At 48.9% G+C, this 18,449-nt stretch overlaps 1 protein-coding gene across 1 annotated transcript in view; it reads right to left on the reverse strand.

The window, feature by feature from the left end:
• Nucleotides 1-4,098: 4,098 nt before the first annotated feature.
• ANOS1 (anosmin 1) overlaps nucleotides 4,099-18,449 on the reverse strand; it is a 211,900-nt gene continuing 197,549 nt past the window's right edge. Inside the window, exons 10-14 of the mRNA XM_027533540.1 lie at nucleotides 16,887-16,981; nucleotides 15,069-15,243; nucleotides 13,730-13,956; nucleotides 12,353-12,479; nucleotides 4,099-8,678 (exon numbers count right to left, since the gene is read on the reverse strand). Coding sequence (XP_027389341.1) covers nucleotides 8,620-8,678; nucleotides 12,353-12,479; nucleotides 13,730-13,956; nucleotides 15,069-15,243; nucleotides 16,887-16,981 — 683 coding nt within the window. The 3' untranslated portion in view covers nucleotides 4,099-8,619. The remainder of the gene's footprint in view (nucleotides 8,679-12,352; nucleotides 12,480-13,729; nucleotides 13,957-15,068; nucleotides 15,244-16,886; nucleotides 16,982-18,449) is intronic.

Genomic DNA, 18,449 nt, shown 5'->3' on the forward strand with positions numbered 1-18,449 from the left:
AAGGTCCGTCTAGTCAAGGCTATGGTTTTTCCAGTGGTCATGTATGGATGTGAGAGTTGGACTATAAAGAAAGCTGAGCACCAAAGAATTAATGCTTTTGAACTGTGGTATTGGAGAAGACTCTTGAGAGTCCCTTGGACTGCAAGGAGATCCAAGCGATCCATCCTAAAGGAAATCAACTCTGAGTATTCATTGAAAGTACTGATGCTGATGCAGAGAGCTGATTCATTTGAAAAGACCCTGATGCTTGGAAAGATTGAGGGTGGGAGGAGAAGGGAACGACAGAAGATGAGATGGTTGGATGGCGTCATTGACTCGAGGGGCATGGGTTTGGGTGGACTCCGGGAGTTGGTGATGGACAGGGAGGCCTGGCATGCTGCAGTTCATGGGGTCGCAAAGAGTCGGACACGACTGAGCAACTGAACTGAACTGAACACATATATATTGACATGTATCACATCTTAAATCAGTTGTCTGCCGACGGGCACTTGGGTTGTTTCTGTGTCTTGACTGTTGTAAGCAGTGTTGCCGTGAACATTGAGGTCCATGTATCTTTTTGAATTAGAGGTTTCATTTCTTTCCAGATACTTGCCGAGCAGTGCGATTGCTGGATTGTATGGTAGCTCTATTTTTAGTTTTTTAAGGAACTTCCATACTGTTCTCCGTAATGGCTACACCAACTTACATTCCCACCAACAGTGTAGGAGGGTTCCCTTTTGTCCACATCCTCTCCAGCATTTGTTATGTGTAGACTTTTTAATGCTGGCCATTCTGACCAGTGTGAGGTTGTACCTCACTGTAGGTTTTATTTGCAATTCTCTAATACATAGTGATGTTGAGCATCTTTTTACATGCCTATTGTATGGCCATCTGTATGGCCAACGGACATTTTTGAGAAATGTCTATGTAGGTGTTCTACCCATTTTTTTAATTGGGTATTTTTGTTTCTTGTTGAATCGTGAGCTGTTTGTGTATTTTGGAGATTAATCCCTTGTCATTCTCTTCATTTACAAATATTCCCTCCTGTTGTGTAAGTTGTCTTTTCATTTTGTTTGTGGTTTCCTTAGCTGTGCAAAATTTGGTTTGATTAGGTCCCATTTGTGTATTATTGCTTTTACTTCTTCTATCTTGGAAGACTGAGCTAAGAACGTGCTGCTATGACTTATGTATGAGAATGTTTTGCCTACGGTCTTCTCTAGGAGTTGAAGGGTATCACGTCCTATATTTAGGTCTTTAAAACGTTTTGAGTTTATCTTTGAGTATGACGTGACGATGGCTCCCCAGGTGCTGCTAGCAGTAAAGAATCCACCTGCAATGCAGGAGCCTCAGGTTCGATCCCTAGGTTGGGAAGATCCCCCCCGGAGGAGGAAATGGCAACCCACTCCAGTAATCTTGCCTGGAGAATCCCATGGACAGAGGAGCCTGGCGGGCTATAATCCACGGGGTCACAAAGAGTCGAACACGACTGAAGCGACTGAGCACACAGCACATGGTGTGAGCAAGTGTTCTAGCTTCTTTGATTTACATGCATCTGTCTGGCTTTCCTAGCACCACTGGCTGAAGAGACTGTCTTTCTTCCGTCGTGTACTCTATGCAGTGGCTTATTTAGGTGGCTGTCATGCCTTTCTCGTGTGTTTGCTTTCCCTACTGTTGATTTTTCTCTTCCCTATGGATTCTTGCTCCCTTTTTCTGTGTAGAGAAGAACTTTCTATTTGTTTTCCTTTTAAGATAGGTTGAGTATTGCTGTCTTCTTGGAGATTTTTTTTTTTTTTTTTTGCTCCACTGAGAAATTCTTTTCTCTCTCTTCCATTCTGAATGATCATCTTGCTGGGTAGACTATCCTAGATTGCAGACATTTTCCCTTTCTTAGGACTGTGAATAGATCTTGAACCCACCATTCCCCCGCCCCACCTTGTGGCCTGTGGGGTTTCTGAGAGACATCAGCTGAATGTCTTGGGCCTGAGCTCTGAGCCCACAGTCACCTCAGAGCTGAGTGCACAGTCCCTCTGATGTTGGTGGGAGTGGCTGGAAGCAGGGAAGGTGGAGCCCACATGGAGGAGCAATGCAGCTGCCGGCACGTGGAGCTCAGCGCCAGCATGGACAACGGGTCTGGGGAATGGTGTCATCATGGACTGGAGGACCTGAGGGGGTTGAAATGGGGTTCCTCGGGGGTGAAGCCTCAATGTTGAGAGTGACTCAGGCAGCTGGTGTGGGGGCTCAGCAGCAGGGCTGCCATCAGGAGGGGCACTGCCCAGGCCTGGATTTGGGGTACCAGGAGTGGGACTCAGATCCAGCACACCCTCCTGGCCAGGGACATTATTTCCTCAGTGGGATTTCTGCTTGCTTTTCATTTGAAAGTCAGATGGATAATTCGTTCTGCAAATAAGTTGTATTTGTACTCACGCTGGGTTGTGATATTTAACCTCTGTTGTATTTGGAAATTACGTGGTGTTGCCTATATGTTTCTCCTAGTGAAGGCTTGCGTCGCATGAACTGGACCATTTTTAAAGAGTGTAATTCAGTGGCGTTCAGTTCCTGTTCAAAACGCACAACCATCCCCTCTATAAAGTTGCAAAACCTTGTCATCACGTCCAGACGTGAACGCTGTCCCCATGAAGCACTTCCCACCCGGTCCCCCCTCCAGTCCCCGGCAGCTAACCCAGGTGTTTTCTGCTTCCACGGACTTTGCTGTTCTAGAAAGTTCACAAAAACGTAGTCAGGCGACAGTGCACCTTGTGTGTCCAGATTCTTAGGTGTGGCTCATGTATTTTTTTAAAAAAAGAGTCCATCACCATTGTTTGAGAATTTACTGGGCCACTGACCAGCACGGTCTCTCTACATGCAGCCGCTTCTGATTATAAACACAACACAAATGTTTGATTTTTTTTGTCAGGAAAATCCCATCATTTTTTCAAGGAGAGATCAGAAAACAACAGGAGGAAAGCTAGCTGGCTCTGGATGTCACTCAGGAAGCCCAGGCTCACACCTCAGAGGTCCCGTGTCTCCCTGTGGGCGCCCCACATCCATCCCTTGGGTAGCCACCAGCTTCTTCACCGTGGGGGTCTCAGCCCACGGTGATCCTGCCTAAGAACATGAAAGTCAGGACCCCACAGCCTCTCCCTCACCCAACGCTCTGCTTTCTTTTCCTCCTCGGGTTTCTCACCCTCTCCAGTTGTCTAGTCGCCTTCTCCTAGAAGAAGCAGCCCTTGAAGACCTGGGACTGCCCTCATAGCCAATATCTCACCCATATAGCAGGACCACGCAGCAGCAGAAACTTTAAGGACATTCCTGCCTGGTGAATGCGTAGAGAAATAAGGTGATTTGATGGAGACAGAACTCATCTCAGCTTTCAGATGGACCACCTTCTTCGGGTGGTTTATGGAGTAGTATCCTCCTAAGTCACAGGTGGAGATGCCCGTGGGCACAGCGCCCACCCGGTGTGAGGGTCTGCACAACCCTCTGCTGGGGAGGGGATTCCTCGCCCCCCGCCCCCCACCACCTGCAGTGACTGCTGTTGAGAACCAAGGGCTGTGGCTGAAAGCTTATGAGCACAACATGTATCTAGTAGCATTTTATGGACAGCTCCTGGGGTCGGGGGTGGTGGAGGGGGACAGTTGTTTAAGCCTGTGGACCAATGGATGGAAAATGCCACCAAAACCATTGAGAGTCATGCTTGTAAACAGAGTGAAAACCGTGATGCAGTGATCTCCGTCAATAGTCCAGAACATTCTGTGCAGGACAACGAGCTGCCTTGTTGCATTTCTGTTTGTTGTTGTTCAGTCTTTCAGTTGTGTCTGACTGTCTGTGACACTGTGGACGGCAGCACGCCAGGCCTCCCTGTCCATCACCATCTCCCGGGGTTTACTCCAACTCACGTCCATTGAGTCGATGATGCCATCCACCCATCCCATCCTCTGTCGCCCCCTTCTCCTCCCGCCTTCGATCTTTGACCAGACTTTGAGTTCTAGTCATACTGACAGGAGAATGAAGCTTTTTCAGTCTCCCCAGCGTCATAGGAAACTGCTCATTTTTCTAAGTGAAAAGAAAATGTGTGTGTGTGTGTGTGTTTTCAGGAAAGTAACAAGTTTAGTCCACTGAGCAGGTTTAAAGGTCCTTTATTATGGAATCAGTCAGTATGTACAGACTCTAACATGAAAATAACGAGTGACAGAGATCAGACTATTTACAATGCTTTTGTGTTTTCTTTTTACAACATCTGTTTACAAGATTATTTCTCTCTAAATAACATGACACACAAAATCATTTTTTATTACATACATAAATAAATATTGACTTTTAAATGATCTGTCTAAGGGACATGGTTTGGATGAGAGGGTAGCCATTCTGTTATCTGCGCACTATGGTTATGTCAAGGAAAAGTCCTAACAGCTCTGCAGAGACCTGTGTGAGTCACTCTGTGAGTGGTGTAACTTGCCAAATGTCCAGGAGAGGTGAGAAGCTGAGTTTGGCCATGCGAAACCATAGACATGGGCCGCCAGCTTTGCGCATTTTTATCGTAAATGAACGTACAACGCAACGGGTATTTAGCTTCTGTGTTCTGGTGACGATATGCACGTGTGCCTAAGTCTAGATTGAGATATTTGCACTCACAGGACTGAATCTGACGAACCCCACAACATATGGTGTGAGAAAGGGCGTTAAGTAAGACTCCCATCATTGTAAATGATGCTGCCTGGTCAGTAGGACAAAGTGAATCTTTGCACTCACATGATACACAAACTCAGCCTTTTAATCAGGTTCTTCAGTGCAGATAAAAGATACCGCTAAGGGCTTTGAGGTCCAGTGTAAGCACTTCCCAGGTGTGCCTACTCCAGTTGACTCAGTTCCGCCTTGCAGAGGGCAGTTTTCCTCTATTCGGTGAACATTATTACGATGCGGTATTTGTCACCGGGGGTGACTCTGTACCCCAAGATGGTGTGGGCTGTGACAACAGAGCATGTGGTCATCACATCCGGGGTGGGGTGCTCCTCGCCTCTGGTGGGTGGAGACCAGGGGTGCCTCTCCACGCCCCACAGTGCCGAGGGCAGGTCCTGCCCACCAACAGAGAGCCGTGCGGCCCTAAGTCTCAGCAGCGCTGAGCTGGAGGATGGGTTCTGTTCTCTAGATGGGTTCTGGGTTCCTCCAGGTCTTTCTAGGACAGAGATCTGTTTGTAAACTTTGGATTCTGGAAATTTTACCTGTCATAAACATTACTGTCTCTTGAAGAAAATTTTACTGGGAGTAACTGCTTTGTAATGTGTTAGTCTCTGCTCAGGTCTAAGTGTATGTTTATTCCCTCGTTTCTGGATTTCCTTCCCATTTTTATATTAAAATAACACTGGATGATGTGAAGGGCACACATTCGTTTATAAAGATTGCTCCCTGAGCCCACATACAACAAGAGGACAGCCCCGATAAATAAACCCATCACCGAGGAGTGAATATTCTCAGTAAAAAGATGCACACAGCCTCGATGTATATCACGTTACGCACTTGTATTTGATGACTTCATGTGTTTGATGAGCTTGACTTTTTTAAAGAGTAAATACTGTCACTCAATATACTTTTTCTCATATCAGAGAAGTGCATCTAATTTCAATAAAACAGAGAATCAGCTACGAAATTGGTTTTAAAATTAAACAACATAAAATTTTAGACCTTTATTAGGGCAAATTTTAAAAAATTCAAAAAACTGTAATTATATTTTTGCTCATTTCAATATTATTGAAATTTATAAAGGAAACTCAGCTTTCTTTTACTGCCTAGTCTTCTCTTCCAATAATACTAATAAAATGTATCAAATATTAAAGCAGAATGAAATGCTCATAAGACCTGCTTCAGGTATTTCAAGGAAGACAGAAGCTTCAGAACCTTGATCCGAACTAAAAATGTATTTGCTCAACGTCTATGGCCCAGGCAAAACAAACGTCATTAAATTTTACAAAATTAAGTGTATTTAATAATTTAATAATATTTTGCATCTATGTATATACTCCCGCGTTTTAAACTGTACAACAGTACAAAGATAGGCTGGCACAAATACTTACGGATATATTTAGGACCAATGAAGATAGACAATAAACACACAGCCAATAATAATTTGAAGACTTCCCTTTTGAGATTCTGAGGGTTTGAAAATCCAGATGCTGGGAACCGTGTCTGGGGGAAACCCGTGGTTTTAGAGATGAGCTCTGTGTTTGCGCATGCGTCCTCCGTGAAGGCTCTCCCATCTCCGTGCAGAAGGGGAACGCGCTGACTCTGCAGGGACACTCTGTTGCAGAGTCCACCCCAGACCACGTAAGGAGCTGCAGAGAAACAGCCCGAAGCCCCATGAGCTGCCTGCACCCTTGAGATCCCCACGTAGCCCCTCCTGCCGGCTGCAAAGCACCGCCCGCCTGCTCAAGCTTCCAAGCTCGTCGACGACGCAGGAAGTAGTTTTTTTCCATCTGTTCCGTCAGAGATCCATGCCTACCGGCCCCGGGGTTCTCCGGGGAGACAGGCGTGCGTGTGATAACAGGGGTCGTCTCTCTGCCTAGTGTCCGCACTTAAGAGCCTGGGCCTCCGGGGAGGAGTCGAGACCCTCACGTTCTCGCCCCGCGGTGCTCATTCAACCCCTCGCTGCTCATTCAACCCCTGGCAACCAGGGCGCCCACCGCAGGCTTTCGGGAAGGAAGAAAAAGGGCAGGCTCCCAGGTGCACAAGAGCTTTTTCTGTGTTCCTCGTGTAGATAATGAGATGAGGACGCCCTTCCGTGCAAATGTTTAATTTGGAGAAATCGCCGTTTTCTCATAGAATCGACACCGATGGGGAAAACAGATTACTTGAATGATCTTTAGAGTTGCATCCATCAAGGGTGAGTTGGGAAAACAATTTTTGCAGCGACTTATACTCAAGCTACCCACGTGTATATATGTCTGTCTGTGTGTGTGTATTTACATGTATGTATATATTGTATGCTGCTGCTGCTGCCAAGTCGCTTCAGTCGTGTCCGACTCTGTGCAACCGCATAGATGGCAGCCCACCAGGCTCCTCCGTCCCTGGGATTCTCCAGGCAAGAATACTGGAGTGGGTTGCCATTTCCTTCTCCATATATATAGTATACCTACCCGGAAGTATACAGACACACATACATACATGTGTATACACATGGGTGTCCCTTCAAGCAAAAAATATATTAAAACATCTCTAGTTGAAGGGTGCCCCAACATTCCCCTCAACGCTATATACTAACACCGTGTCTTCAGTTGAGTTCATGCTATGAGGTGTTAGCATGGTGCCTCGTAATTTTTCAATTAAATTTTTCAAATAAGATGTAATAGATTTGAAGGAGTAGAGCAAGGTTTCCTGTTTAGTTGTTAAATTGTGTCTGACTCTTTGCAACCCCACGGACTGTAGCCCGCCAGGCTCCTCTGTCCATGGGATTTTCTCCAGGCAAGAATTCTGGAGTGGGTTGCCATTTCCTCCTCCAGGGGATCTTTGCAACCCAGGGATCGAACCCGTAGCTGCATCTCCTGCATTAGCAGGCAGATTCTTTACCACTGAGCCACCTGGAAAGCAAAGGTAGGTTAGTCCAAGACAAACAGCTGTCCTTCTCTACCTTCCAGAGTCCCCCTCTGCCTTTTCTACATTATGGAGAATATTCTACTAAAGAGCTTGCTTTAATTAAGAAAAGGGGAAAATCTCAGTAAAGATTTGAAAATATTCGATAGTTGGGTTTCTTTCATTTCAAGCAAGAGGTTTTGTAGCGTGTTAAGATATAAGAAAGTGGCAAAACAAAGCAAATCAGCAGGTGTTTTCCCCATTAAGGAAAAAAGGAAAATATAAATACAGTATCAGGAAAACTTCTCGAAGGACAAAATATTAAAGCCCCAGAAAACAGTTTCAATTTCTCCAGGGCAGACTCTGGGTAGCACTGTTGACTCCTCCTGGCTGGGCATGTCTTAACAGAAACTGTCCTTTCGAGGTCAAACTTATCTATGTCTTTGTTTAAAATGAAGCTTGAGTGCTTGAAGCTGGAGCATTTTAGGTTCAAACTAATGGGCAATATTTTGGGTTTACAGATTTTTCAGTTGAAAAAAAAAAACCCACAGGTGATTTAAAAAAAAAATTCATCTTCAGAAATCTCTGAATAAATATTAGGACGTAAAAATCTGGATACTCTTCCATTGATCTGGCAAATCCAATCAAGAATGTAATCTCCAATGTTCAGTGAGTAACTGTATGCTTACGTAATAGGGCAGGCCTATTACGTGTGTAAATGGCTTCTTTGAGGAATTTGTTGGTGCAAATTCCGGGACATCTCAGACCTGCATTGGAGGAGCTTCACCACACAGGCAGGCAAGAATTAGAAGCGGAACAGGGCTGGGCTACCTGTCGTCCATTGTCACGGGAACCTGTCCCCCCCACCCCACCCCCACCTTCGCAAGGCTCACTGCGGGTCCCTGGTTTTCGCGGCGCGTTTTCCAGGGTAGACGGAGCGTTGAGCGCCCTGCGGTTATTAGGCAGAGGCGGGCGGTCCTCCAGGAAGGGCCTGATGCCTCCCAGTGGGCACAGCCAGTCCTTGGGGGGTTGTGCCAGCTTCCACACTCACTCAGGGTTCAGACGGGCTCTCAGAGCAGCTCAGTATCTTTCTGCAGGAGGCTTGTAGTGGTGGGGATGGTGGTGTTTCAGATGGGGGCCTAGAGACAGAACGGACGTGTCAGTCTGGCCGCTGTCCCCGGCTGGACCGACTGGAGGAACAGGTGTGTGTCTGTGCCCTGCCCGCGGTCCTTGCCACCCAGGTCCTCCCAGCCCTGACTCTGAACTTGCAGATACACATCCACCCTGCCTCTCTTTTCTCTCTGCCTTCCCCGGCTCTCTGGTTCCCTCCGTAGAACTGTAAGATCTCAAGAGAAAGAAGACAAGCTCCTTTCTTTATAAGAATGTAAGCCGGCCAGAACCCTTTGTATTTCCTTGGAAAAGTTTAGAAATTACCACATCCTTTCACGACACACACACTTTCGGTGGAGGGACGTTGTAAGTGATGGGTGGATGTGGTCCCAAACAGGACAGGATGTCACACAGGGTGCTCCCAGTGGGGTGGCTTTTATTTGTGTTTAAACTCCTAAGTGCAAAAAGCTGCTGGGGCAAATCTGATCCATCATTTAAAAACTAAAATAAACCCAGGATCATTCATTCTTATCAACACATAAACCGTTGACGTGCCTTTTTAAAGTTTAAGCTGAGAAAGCAATGTACATAATCTGAAACCCAACAGGAGGCTCTCTTTGTTTTAAACACACAATTGTTACCATTTAGTTTTGCTAATAACTAATTTTTGTAAATACACAATTGTTGCCGTTTAGTTCTGCTGATAACTAATCTTTGTAAATACACAATTGTTGCCGTTTAGCTAATAACTAAAATTGTTGCCATTTGCTAAGAACTAAAATTAGCTTCCAGTGTGTTTTTCCTAATAGAGCAGAGGCTTAAGTGTGTAACAGTGGAGGGGGTGGATACCTACTATTTCTAGCACATCATCTACATGAAGAACTTAAAGTGACAGAAGAATTGAAGCGAAAAGTAAGAATCTGATATTTTAAGTGATCTGTTTAAAAACAGGAATAGAAATGAAAGCATTGCTCCTAAGATATAGCTGTTGAAATGACTATTAAAAAAAAAATTGGTATTTAGCCACAAGAATTTGGGAAGACATAGACTATCCCCAATGTAGATTCTTCGCTTTGCCCGACACCTTGAGCCGTGGTGTTCTGGTTTCCACAGCACTTCCCTGGTCTTGTTCTCTCCTCACCTTCCTGACCTCCAGTACACACCCCCAGGTTCAATTACTACCCACGTGCCAATGACCTTCAAAGCTTTCAGCGATGGACCCTGCAGTCTCGAAGGCCTTCAGGAAGTCTCCGTTTCACCATCCCACAAGTGACTCAGAGGCAGTCGTCTCTACGTTAATCTCACCATCCTCCGTCTCACACCCTGACCTGGGCCTCAAGCACCTTGGACCATGTTCCAGTGAACCACACCCTCTTGCATTAAATGACTCTTGGCTTCCTCCTGCACTTATTCCACTGTGCATACTCTTTGCTCCCCAACACATACGTTTTAAAATTTTATTAGAGTATAGTTGATTTACAATGTTGCGTTTAATTTCTGCTGTAGACCAAAGTGATTCAATTTTATATATACAGTGTATATATATATATATATATATATATAGAGAGAGAGAGAGAGTACAGTTTTATATATACCGTTTTTATATGTATGCCCCTGCTGCTGCTGCTGCTGCTGTTAAGTCGCTTCAGTCGTGTCCGACTCTGTGCGACCCCACAGATGGCAGCCCACCAGGCTCCCCCATCCCTGGGATTCTCCAGGCAAGAACACTGGAGTGGGTTGCCATTTCCTTCTCCAATGCATGAAAGTGAAAAGTGAAAGTGAAGTCGCTCAGTCATGTCAGACCCTTAGCGACCCCATGGACTGCAGCCCACCAGGCTCCTCCGTCCATGTGAGTTTCCAGGCAAGAGTACTGGAGTGGGGTGCCATCGGCTTCTATATGTGTGCACACACTGTATATATTCTTTTCCATCATGGTTTCCTGGTGGCTCAGACAGTAAAGCCCGCAATGCGAGAGATCCTGGGTTGGGAAGATCCCCTGGAGAAGGAAATGGCAACCCCACTCCAGTACTCTTGCCTAGAAAATTCCATGGATGGAGGAGTCTGGTGGGCTATAGTCCATGGGGTTGCAAAGAGTTAGACATGACTGAGCAACTTCACTTTCTTTCTTTCTTATCACAGAATATGGGATGCAGTTCCCTTGCTCACACACTATGTATATTCTTTTCCATCGTGGTTTATCATAGAATATAGGATGCAGTCCCCTTGCTCCAATGTAGGACCCATTGTTTATCCATCCTATGGATACTGGTTTCTATCTGCTGATCCCAAACTCCCACAAGTCTGTTCTCTCTGTCTCTGAGTTTGTTTCTGTTTCCTAGTCAAGTTCCTTTGTGCCGTAATTTAGACTCCACGTGAGTGACATCTATGAAACAAGAACAGACTCACAGACATAGAGAACAGACTTGTGGATGTGGAGGGTGGAAGGGAGGGTGGGGTTGGGGGTGGATCAGGACTTCAGGCTTAGCAGACCCAGCACGTATTCAATCACTGCCAAAGCTAACAGTTGCGGCCTCTGAAGACATCACTAGATTTTCTTTCCCATTTTTTCAATATCAGCAAACACAGTTGGATGAGAACTCCTTTATGGTAAATAACTGCAACCACTCCCCAGCGTATCTCCTTAGTGCTGCCCGGGAGGCTCTTTGTTTTGAAACAATAGGTGACAATTATTTTTAATCTACGTGATTTAGCAGGAAGTCAAGTAGACTGATTTGGATCATATCATGAAGAAAATTTATGTAATATAGATAGTGAAAATGAAAGTCGGCTCAGTGGTGTCCAACTCTTTGTGACCCCAAGGACTATACAGTCCATGGAATTCTCCAGGCTGGGATACTGGAGTGGGTAGCCTTTCCCTTCTTCAGGGGGAATCTTCCCAACCCAGGGATCAAATCCAGGTCTCCTGCATTGCAGGCGGATTCTTTACCAGATGAGCCACCAGGGAAGCCCAAGGATACTGGAGTTCGTAGGCTATCGCTTCTCCAGGGGTGTCTTCCTGACCCAGGAATCAAACCAGGGTCTCCTGCACTGCAGGTGGATTCTTTACCAGCTGAGCCACCGGGGAAGCCAATAGATTATATATAGTAGAAATACCTGTAATAAGCTCCATACCAAAGTAGTATTTCCTATATAGTTATATTTGAACATCTTAATTTTTTAAAAAATTTCAGAATGATATGAGATGATGGATTTTTTCCCCCTTGTGTGGGTGCATGCTAAGTCACTTCAGTCGTGTCCAATTCTGTGCGACCCCATGGAATATAACGTGTCCAGGCTCCTCTGTCCGTGGGGACTTTCCAGGCAAGAAACCTGGAGTGGGTTGCCATGCCCTCCTCCAAGGGATCTTCCCGACCGATGGATCAAGCCTTATGTCTCTAACGTCTATCTGCATTGGAAACCCTACCTCTTGTGTATTTACGGTTAGAAGATAAGGAAAAAGCATGCCTTCCGTAGAGCAAAAAAGCAACAGAAGGGGGGGAGGAGGGTGCAGGGGAGGGAAAAAGGGAGCGGATCAGGTAGGCTGGGAGGAAGTACATACAAAGGGTGGGGGGGCTTCAGGTTCAGAGAACTCCCTGTGGGTAGGAGCCTGCAATGTTGGATCTATAGATTTTCGTTTTTTCACCAAGACTTTCTGTGTGTCTGCAAGCCAGGCGGGACCCCCACCCCCTCGGCCGGGACTCACCATGCACGTCGGGGGTCCGGAAGGTCCTGATGGTGGCGGGCCCCTCCCCACCCGCAGTCAGCACCTGCACCTCCAGGCGGTAGAGGGTGGCGGGCCGCAGACCCGGGACCGAGAGCTCGGGGTGATCCTGGGGAAGGGGAGGGAAGGCGTTGGGGGACACGGGGCTGTCAGGCGCTGCCTCTGACCACGACCCACGTCTGGACTCTCCTCCAGAGACCACACCCCCTCGCGACGTCACCGTGTTACGCGCAGGTGCGGTTCGCTTGCTTCCACTCCGCCATGGTCAGGGTACCGCGATCTGTCCACGTTCGCTGGAGACAGCCCCCCTCCCCGCCCCGTCCCCCGCCTCTGGTGGTCTGGGCAGCAAGGAGACCCCGGCTCTTGGCAGCCAAGAGCTCACATGAGTCAGGCCAGTTCTTGTGGCTCACCCCCACCCCCTCCCGGGGACTGCATTTTCCATTCCTGAACCTAAGACTTTCCCAGGCTTTAAAAGTTTTCATCTGCACATCTTGTGATGTGAATTCTTGATAATCCACGTCTCGGGGAAACGCGCCAACTTGTGCTCCTTAAAAGACAGTATCTGTCAGTGCCCGCAGCCAAAAAATGTTTCTTTTTATGCCAACGCTTTTTTTTTTTTTTGGTCTTAGAACTCAATAGAACCTAATGCACATACACAGAATAATTACTGTCCAATTCCATGGAATTTTTTTTTCCTTCCGGGATTTAGGTGTTTTTTTTTTTTTTTTTCTCTTTTTGGAGCAAGAGTTGCATATTCTAAGGGCATTTTGAGAGTTGGTAAAAGCCCACACATGCTTTCCCCCCCACCCCCCAAGCCAAGGAATTAAGTTGGCCTGGAAGGCACTCCAGCTCATTATGTGCTCTGGCTAGATTTGAAGGGGAAAATGAAGAGAAAGAACAAGGTTCTTTTTAGCTCTCCCCCCCCCCCCCGCCAAATTTAGCACTTCAAACGGGGCACGTCCGCTTGGCCCAGAAGGACAGGGATTCAAAAGAACAGAATATGGTGAAACCTTTGTGTTCTGTGTGGACAGGAGAGGTCTCCTTAAGAGCTGGCCCTGGTCATCATGTTTAGCTAGATGATGGTTTCTCCTAAGTTTATGATGGTGATAGTTAATCTATAGGAACCCTGATGGTGTGCTCTGATTCTTACAAAAGAATTCACTGGGGGCCCACAGGAACCCTGGTGGTGTGTTCTGATTCTTGCACAAGAATTCACACAGGAGAAGAAAGCCTACATGTGAGTCTCAACACGTTGCCCCTGCAGTGGGGGTTTGGGGTGCCCAACTGCCTCCCCCAGGGATGCTCCCTCCGGGTGGGGGGGAACCCACCCCAAGATGGGGCAGGTGGGCGGGCACTCACCATGGGCAGAATCTGAGACTGAGAGATGATGCTGTTTGGGAGGCTGTTGGGCCGGCTCTCAGTGGTGACCTCGGCCCAGGTCACTTGGAAGCCGGTGGCCGGCTGCGGCAAGCCTGCCTGGTTCACCCTCCAGGAGAAGTGCCCCGTGATGTTGGCATTGTGTACCATGAAGGAGGCAGACAGGTTCTCAGGTTTGGCCTGCATTTTGGGGCGCACGTGACTGTGACCTGTGGGTGCAGGAAAGGGAACCATGAAGCGGTTAGAGGGGTGGAGAGAGGGCAGCCCCAGAGTAGACGGTGTTCAGAGTGCCATTCTCTGGGCCCCGGGGTCAGTGACCCAACCTCCCTTGGGCGGGGGGAGGTCCCATGGCCGCCTGGGCAGATGACATCTGAGCTGGACCCTCATCTATGCAGCTCTGTGCCTAGTGGCTGCTGACGGCTCAGGGTCATTTTCGAGTCCAGCTTGCAGATGGGAGTGGACGATGCAGAAAAGAGTGCTGTGATCTCAGAGGACCGGGCCACTGAGAGGGCAGGAGTGGGTGCTGGGGGATAGGGTGGGTGGGGAAGGCTGGGGTCGTGGTGAGAGCCGTCGGCAGTGACCAGAACCAGCTCCCAGGCGGGGCTTCTGAGGATAAGTGTCCCTCGATGTGGGCCAGGGCTGCAGAAGGTGGAGATGGGGGATGGAAAGGCTGTGAAGGGTAACGCCCCTGGGGCTGGGCTGAACACGAGTCAAGTGAGCTACACGAGGTGCACCCCAGAGCACCCGGGGACAGATACCGGCCCCTCTTCTAAGGGCTTGGGCTTCCAAGGTTGGGCTTCCTTGGTGGCTCAGCTGGTAAAGAATCCACCTGTAATGCAGGAGACCCTGATTCCATTCCTGGGTTGGGAAGATCCCTGGAGAAGGGATAGGCTACCCACTCTAGTATTCTTGGGCTTCCGTGGTAGCTTAGCTGGTAAACAATCTGTGTGTAATGTGGGAGACCTGGGATCCATCCCTAGGTTGGGAAGATCCCCCTGGAGAAGGGAAAAGCTACCCACTCCAGTATTCCGGCCTGGAGAATTCTATGGACTGTACAGTCCAGGGTCGCAAAGAGTCTGACACCACTGAGCGACTTTCTCTTTCACTTCTAAGGGCTGATCCTTCAGCAAAGCCTGGGTGGCTAAGTGCAGCTGGACTTCGGAGGCTATGCGAGTGTTCGTATATACACGTTCCCTTTAGACAGGGCTGTCCTAGGGCCGTCTAGAAAGGGGTGACCCTTGTGGGTTTCGGGGCCTCGTGAATCGTGCTTTGGAGCTGTGCCTAGCGCCGCGCCCCTCTGGGGATTCCAGGTGACACGTACTCTCCTCCGCGCTGGGGCAGCTGAAGTGCTTGTGGGCCTTGCCCTTGAGCGCGGAGCACGGCGGGGTTGTGAAGGACGCGCTCTCCGCCTTCCAGCGGCCCTGGGGCCGCACGGCTTGCACGATCACCTTGTATTTGCAGGAGAACGACAGGTCTAGAAGAATCATGTAGTTTTCCTAGAGCGAGACGGAGACAGAGAGAACACGTCAGCTGTAAAATTCTCACAAGGGAACGGACTTGGCAGGAGATGCGATGATGTCCCATGCGGTTGTCTTCTTGTATGTGGTGGGGGGTGTGTGTGTGTGTGCGTGTGTGCGATACAGCCTTTACAAAAACCACACAGGGTCCTCACCGAGATGATTTACACCATGACCCCCGCTCCTGGGGCGAGGGGGTGTCACCCAGGCTCTAGAACAACCAGGTGGAAGCATTCAGTCCACGGCAGCCCCATTCTGACCGTCACGACCCACCATGGGGAGCTGGCTGGACAGGGAGGGTGAAAAGCTGTGAATAGCAACCCGAATTGTTATTAAAAAAAAAAAAGCTAACTCGGGCTTCCTCCCAGACACAGGCTCAGTTTAGACCTGAGTCTTTCCTGAAGGCAGAGACGACATTCTGGAGCCGTGTCTCGTCTCCCCTCTCTGGAGGGCTCTCTCTGTTGCTTCCGGCTGGAGTGTGATGATTAAACAGAATGACGAGGCCAGACTCAACCGTGGAGGGCTGACGGGGCTGGGACTGTCGCCTTACAGGAAGAGGAAGCTGATGGTGATGGTTGTTACAAGCTACTGTGCTGTTTCTCTCTCTTTGTGAGCGTGTGCGTGTCCCCTGTAGGGTGGCATTGTTGTGGCCTCCTGCACACATATATAACCTTACAGGAACAGGCAAGCTGACCGTGACATTTGTAACAAGCTCGTGCGATGTTTCTTACCCTTGGTATGTTAGGGTGTGTGTGTGTGTCCCTTCTAGGGTGTTGTTTTCAGGGCCTTGTATACATGTAGATAACCTGACACCAACAGGAAAGCTGAGAGTGATGGTTGGAACAAGCTCATGTGATGTCTCCTTCCCTTGGTGTGGCAGGCGGTGTGTGTCAATTCTGGGCCAGCAGTTGTATTAGGGTGTGTGTGTCACTTGCAGGCGAGCAGTTGTGTTATGGTGTGTGTGTCAATTCTAGACAAGCAGTTGTATTAGGGTGTGTGTGTCAACTGTAGGTAAGTTGTGTTAGGGAGTGTATGGGTCAATTCTAGGCATGCAGTTGTCACGGCCTCCTACCCTTATACAAGAGCTGCAGCTGGGAGCGTGTCCGGGACCCTTAACGTCAGAAGAGCACGTGCTGGGGCCCAGGACGGGCGGGTCTTCCACCCCCAGCACAAGCTGGCACAAGGTAGGGATGTAGCTGAAGGTGAGGCTGAGGGACAGGGCTGCAGAGAAACCCTGGGAAGTGTTCCCATTTGCCCTGGGAAAATGAGGCCTTCAGGTCACAGGGGGTTCCGACTCAGAATGGAGAAGAGAATTCCGAGCTTCTGTGTGATTAAGATAAAACACTCCCAGGCTGACGGCGTTTGCCCTGGGAGCTCCTTGTGAGCTGTGTCTGGAATCTCCGAGTCTCAGGGTCCCCCCACCATGCTGACAACATGCAGGGATGAGGGGTGAGTGAACACGTGACGCTGTGTCTCCTCCCCACCTGTCCAAAGGTAACGGGTCGGTGACTGAGTCACCCATGGCATGTTCAGCCTGCACCTCTTCCTGTGCAGCTGTGCCCGCAGGGCGGGTGCGTCTAAGAGCCCCCGAGCACCCCCATTTCAGGCCTCCTCCTCCTCACCTGGGTCACGGCTGAGGATGCCTCCAGCCTGGCGGATTCGTTGTGGGTGCAGACTTCCGGAAACCACTCCACATGATACTGTCCGATGCCGGGATCTGTAAGGTGAACACAGTTAAGTGAAAAAAAAAAAAAAGAAAAAAAAAAAAAAAAAACAGTCCGCAAGCAAGAGGGCTCACGGTCTGACATTCCTGAAGCTGGAGAGAACAGGAAGGAGACAGAGGACCCTGCAGGCAATGTAGATGGGCACCCTGCAGGCAATGCAGACGGGCACCCTCCAGGCCGAGGACGGAGGTCTCCCCAAATTCTGCCTGCTGTTTCCTCAATAGAAAATCAGCTCAGGACTTCCCCGATGGTCCAGTGGTTGGGACTCTACCTTCCAATGCAGGGAGTGTCAGTTCCATCCCTGTTTGGGGATGTAAGATCCCACACGCCTCATGGCGAAAGAACCAAAGTGTAAAACGGAAGCGATATCGCTTCACTCGTTCTGTGAAGACTTTAAAAACGGTCCGTATCAAAGAAATGTTCAAGAATGGAGTAGGGGAAAAGAATGAAGTCAGGGGAAACATAATAGAGCGTAAAAGGAAAAGTAAATTGAGATACGAGAACCAGATAGGAAAAAAAAAAATCATGAGAAAAGTGACAGTGTGATGCCTCCACAGAGGTCTTGAGCCTAATCCAGCCGTGGCACCCATGGTAACGAAACCCAAGGAGAATGGGGGATGCCCAGCGTCCGTCTTCTTGTTTCCTAGGTGATGAGAGAGATTCCGCAGGAGTCTCTCAATCCTGCATATTTCTGAGGAAGCTGGTGGAAGAAATCCTGAAGTCGGGCAGGAGTAAACGCCTGGCCCTTCCTCACCCTGAAGGCCTGGCCACCCCAGTGTGCTCTGTGTGGACCTGGTGTGGACTCCGAGTGTGCTCTGTGTGGACTCCATATGAGCACTGTGTGTGCTCAGTGTGTGCTCTATGTGTGGTCCATGTGTGCTCCGTGTGTTCTGTGTGGATTCCATGTGGGCTCTGTGTGGACTCTGTGTGCTCCATGTGGGCTCCGTGTGCGCTCTGTGTGGACTCCATGTATGTTCAGCGTGTGCTCTGTGTGTGCTCTGTGTAGACTCCATGTCTGCTCCGTGTGTGCTCCATGTGGACTCTGCGTGTGCTCTGTGTGGACTCCATGTCTGCTCCATATGTGCTCTGTGTGGACTCCATGTATGCTCTGTGTGTGTTCAGCATGTGCTCTGTGTGTGCTGTGTGGACTCCGTGTGTGCTCTGTGGACTCCATGTGTGCTCCGTGTGGATTCTGTATGGACTCCGTGTGCTCTGTGTGTGCTCTGTGTGGACTCCGTGTGTGCTCCGTGTGTGCTGTGTGGATTCCATGTGTGCTCTGTGTGGACTCTGTGTGCTCCATGTGGGCTCCGTGTGTGCTCTGTGTGGACTCCATGTGTGCTCTGTGTGTGTTCAGCATGTGCTCTGTGTGTGCTGTGTGGACTCCATGTGTGCTGTGTGGACTCCATGTGTGCTCTGTGTGGATTCTGTGTGGACTCCACGTGCTCCGTGTGTGCTCTGTGT

Source organism: Bos indicus x Bos taurus, chromosome X (genome assembly GCF_003369695.1).
Source record: "Bos indicus x Bos taurus breed Angus x Brahman F1 hybrid chromosome X, Bos_hybrid_MaternalHap_v2.0, whole genome shotgun sequence".
Lineage (NCBI taxonomy): Eukaryota > Metazoa > Chordata > Mammalia > Artiodactyla > Bovidae > Bos > Bos indicus x Bos taurus.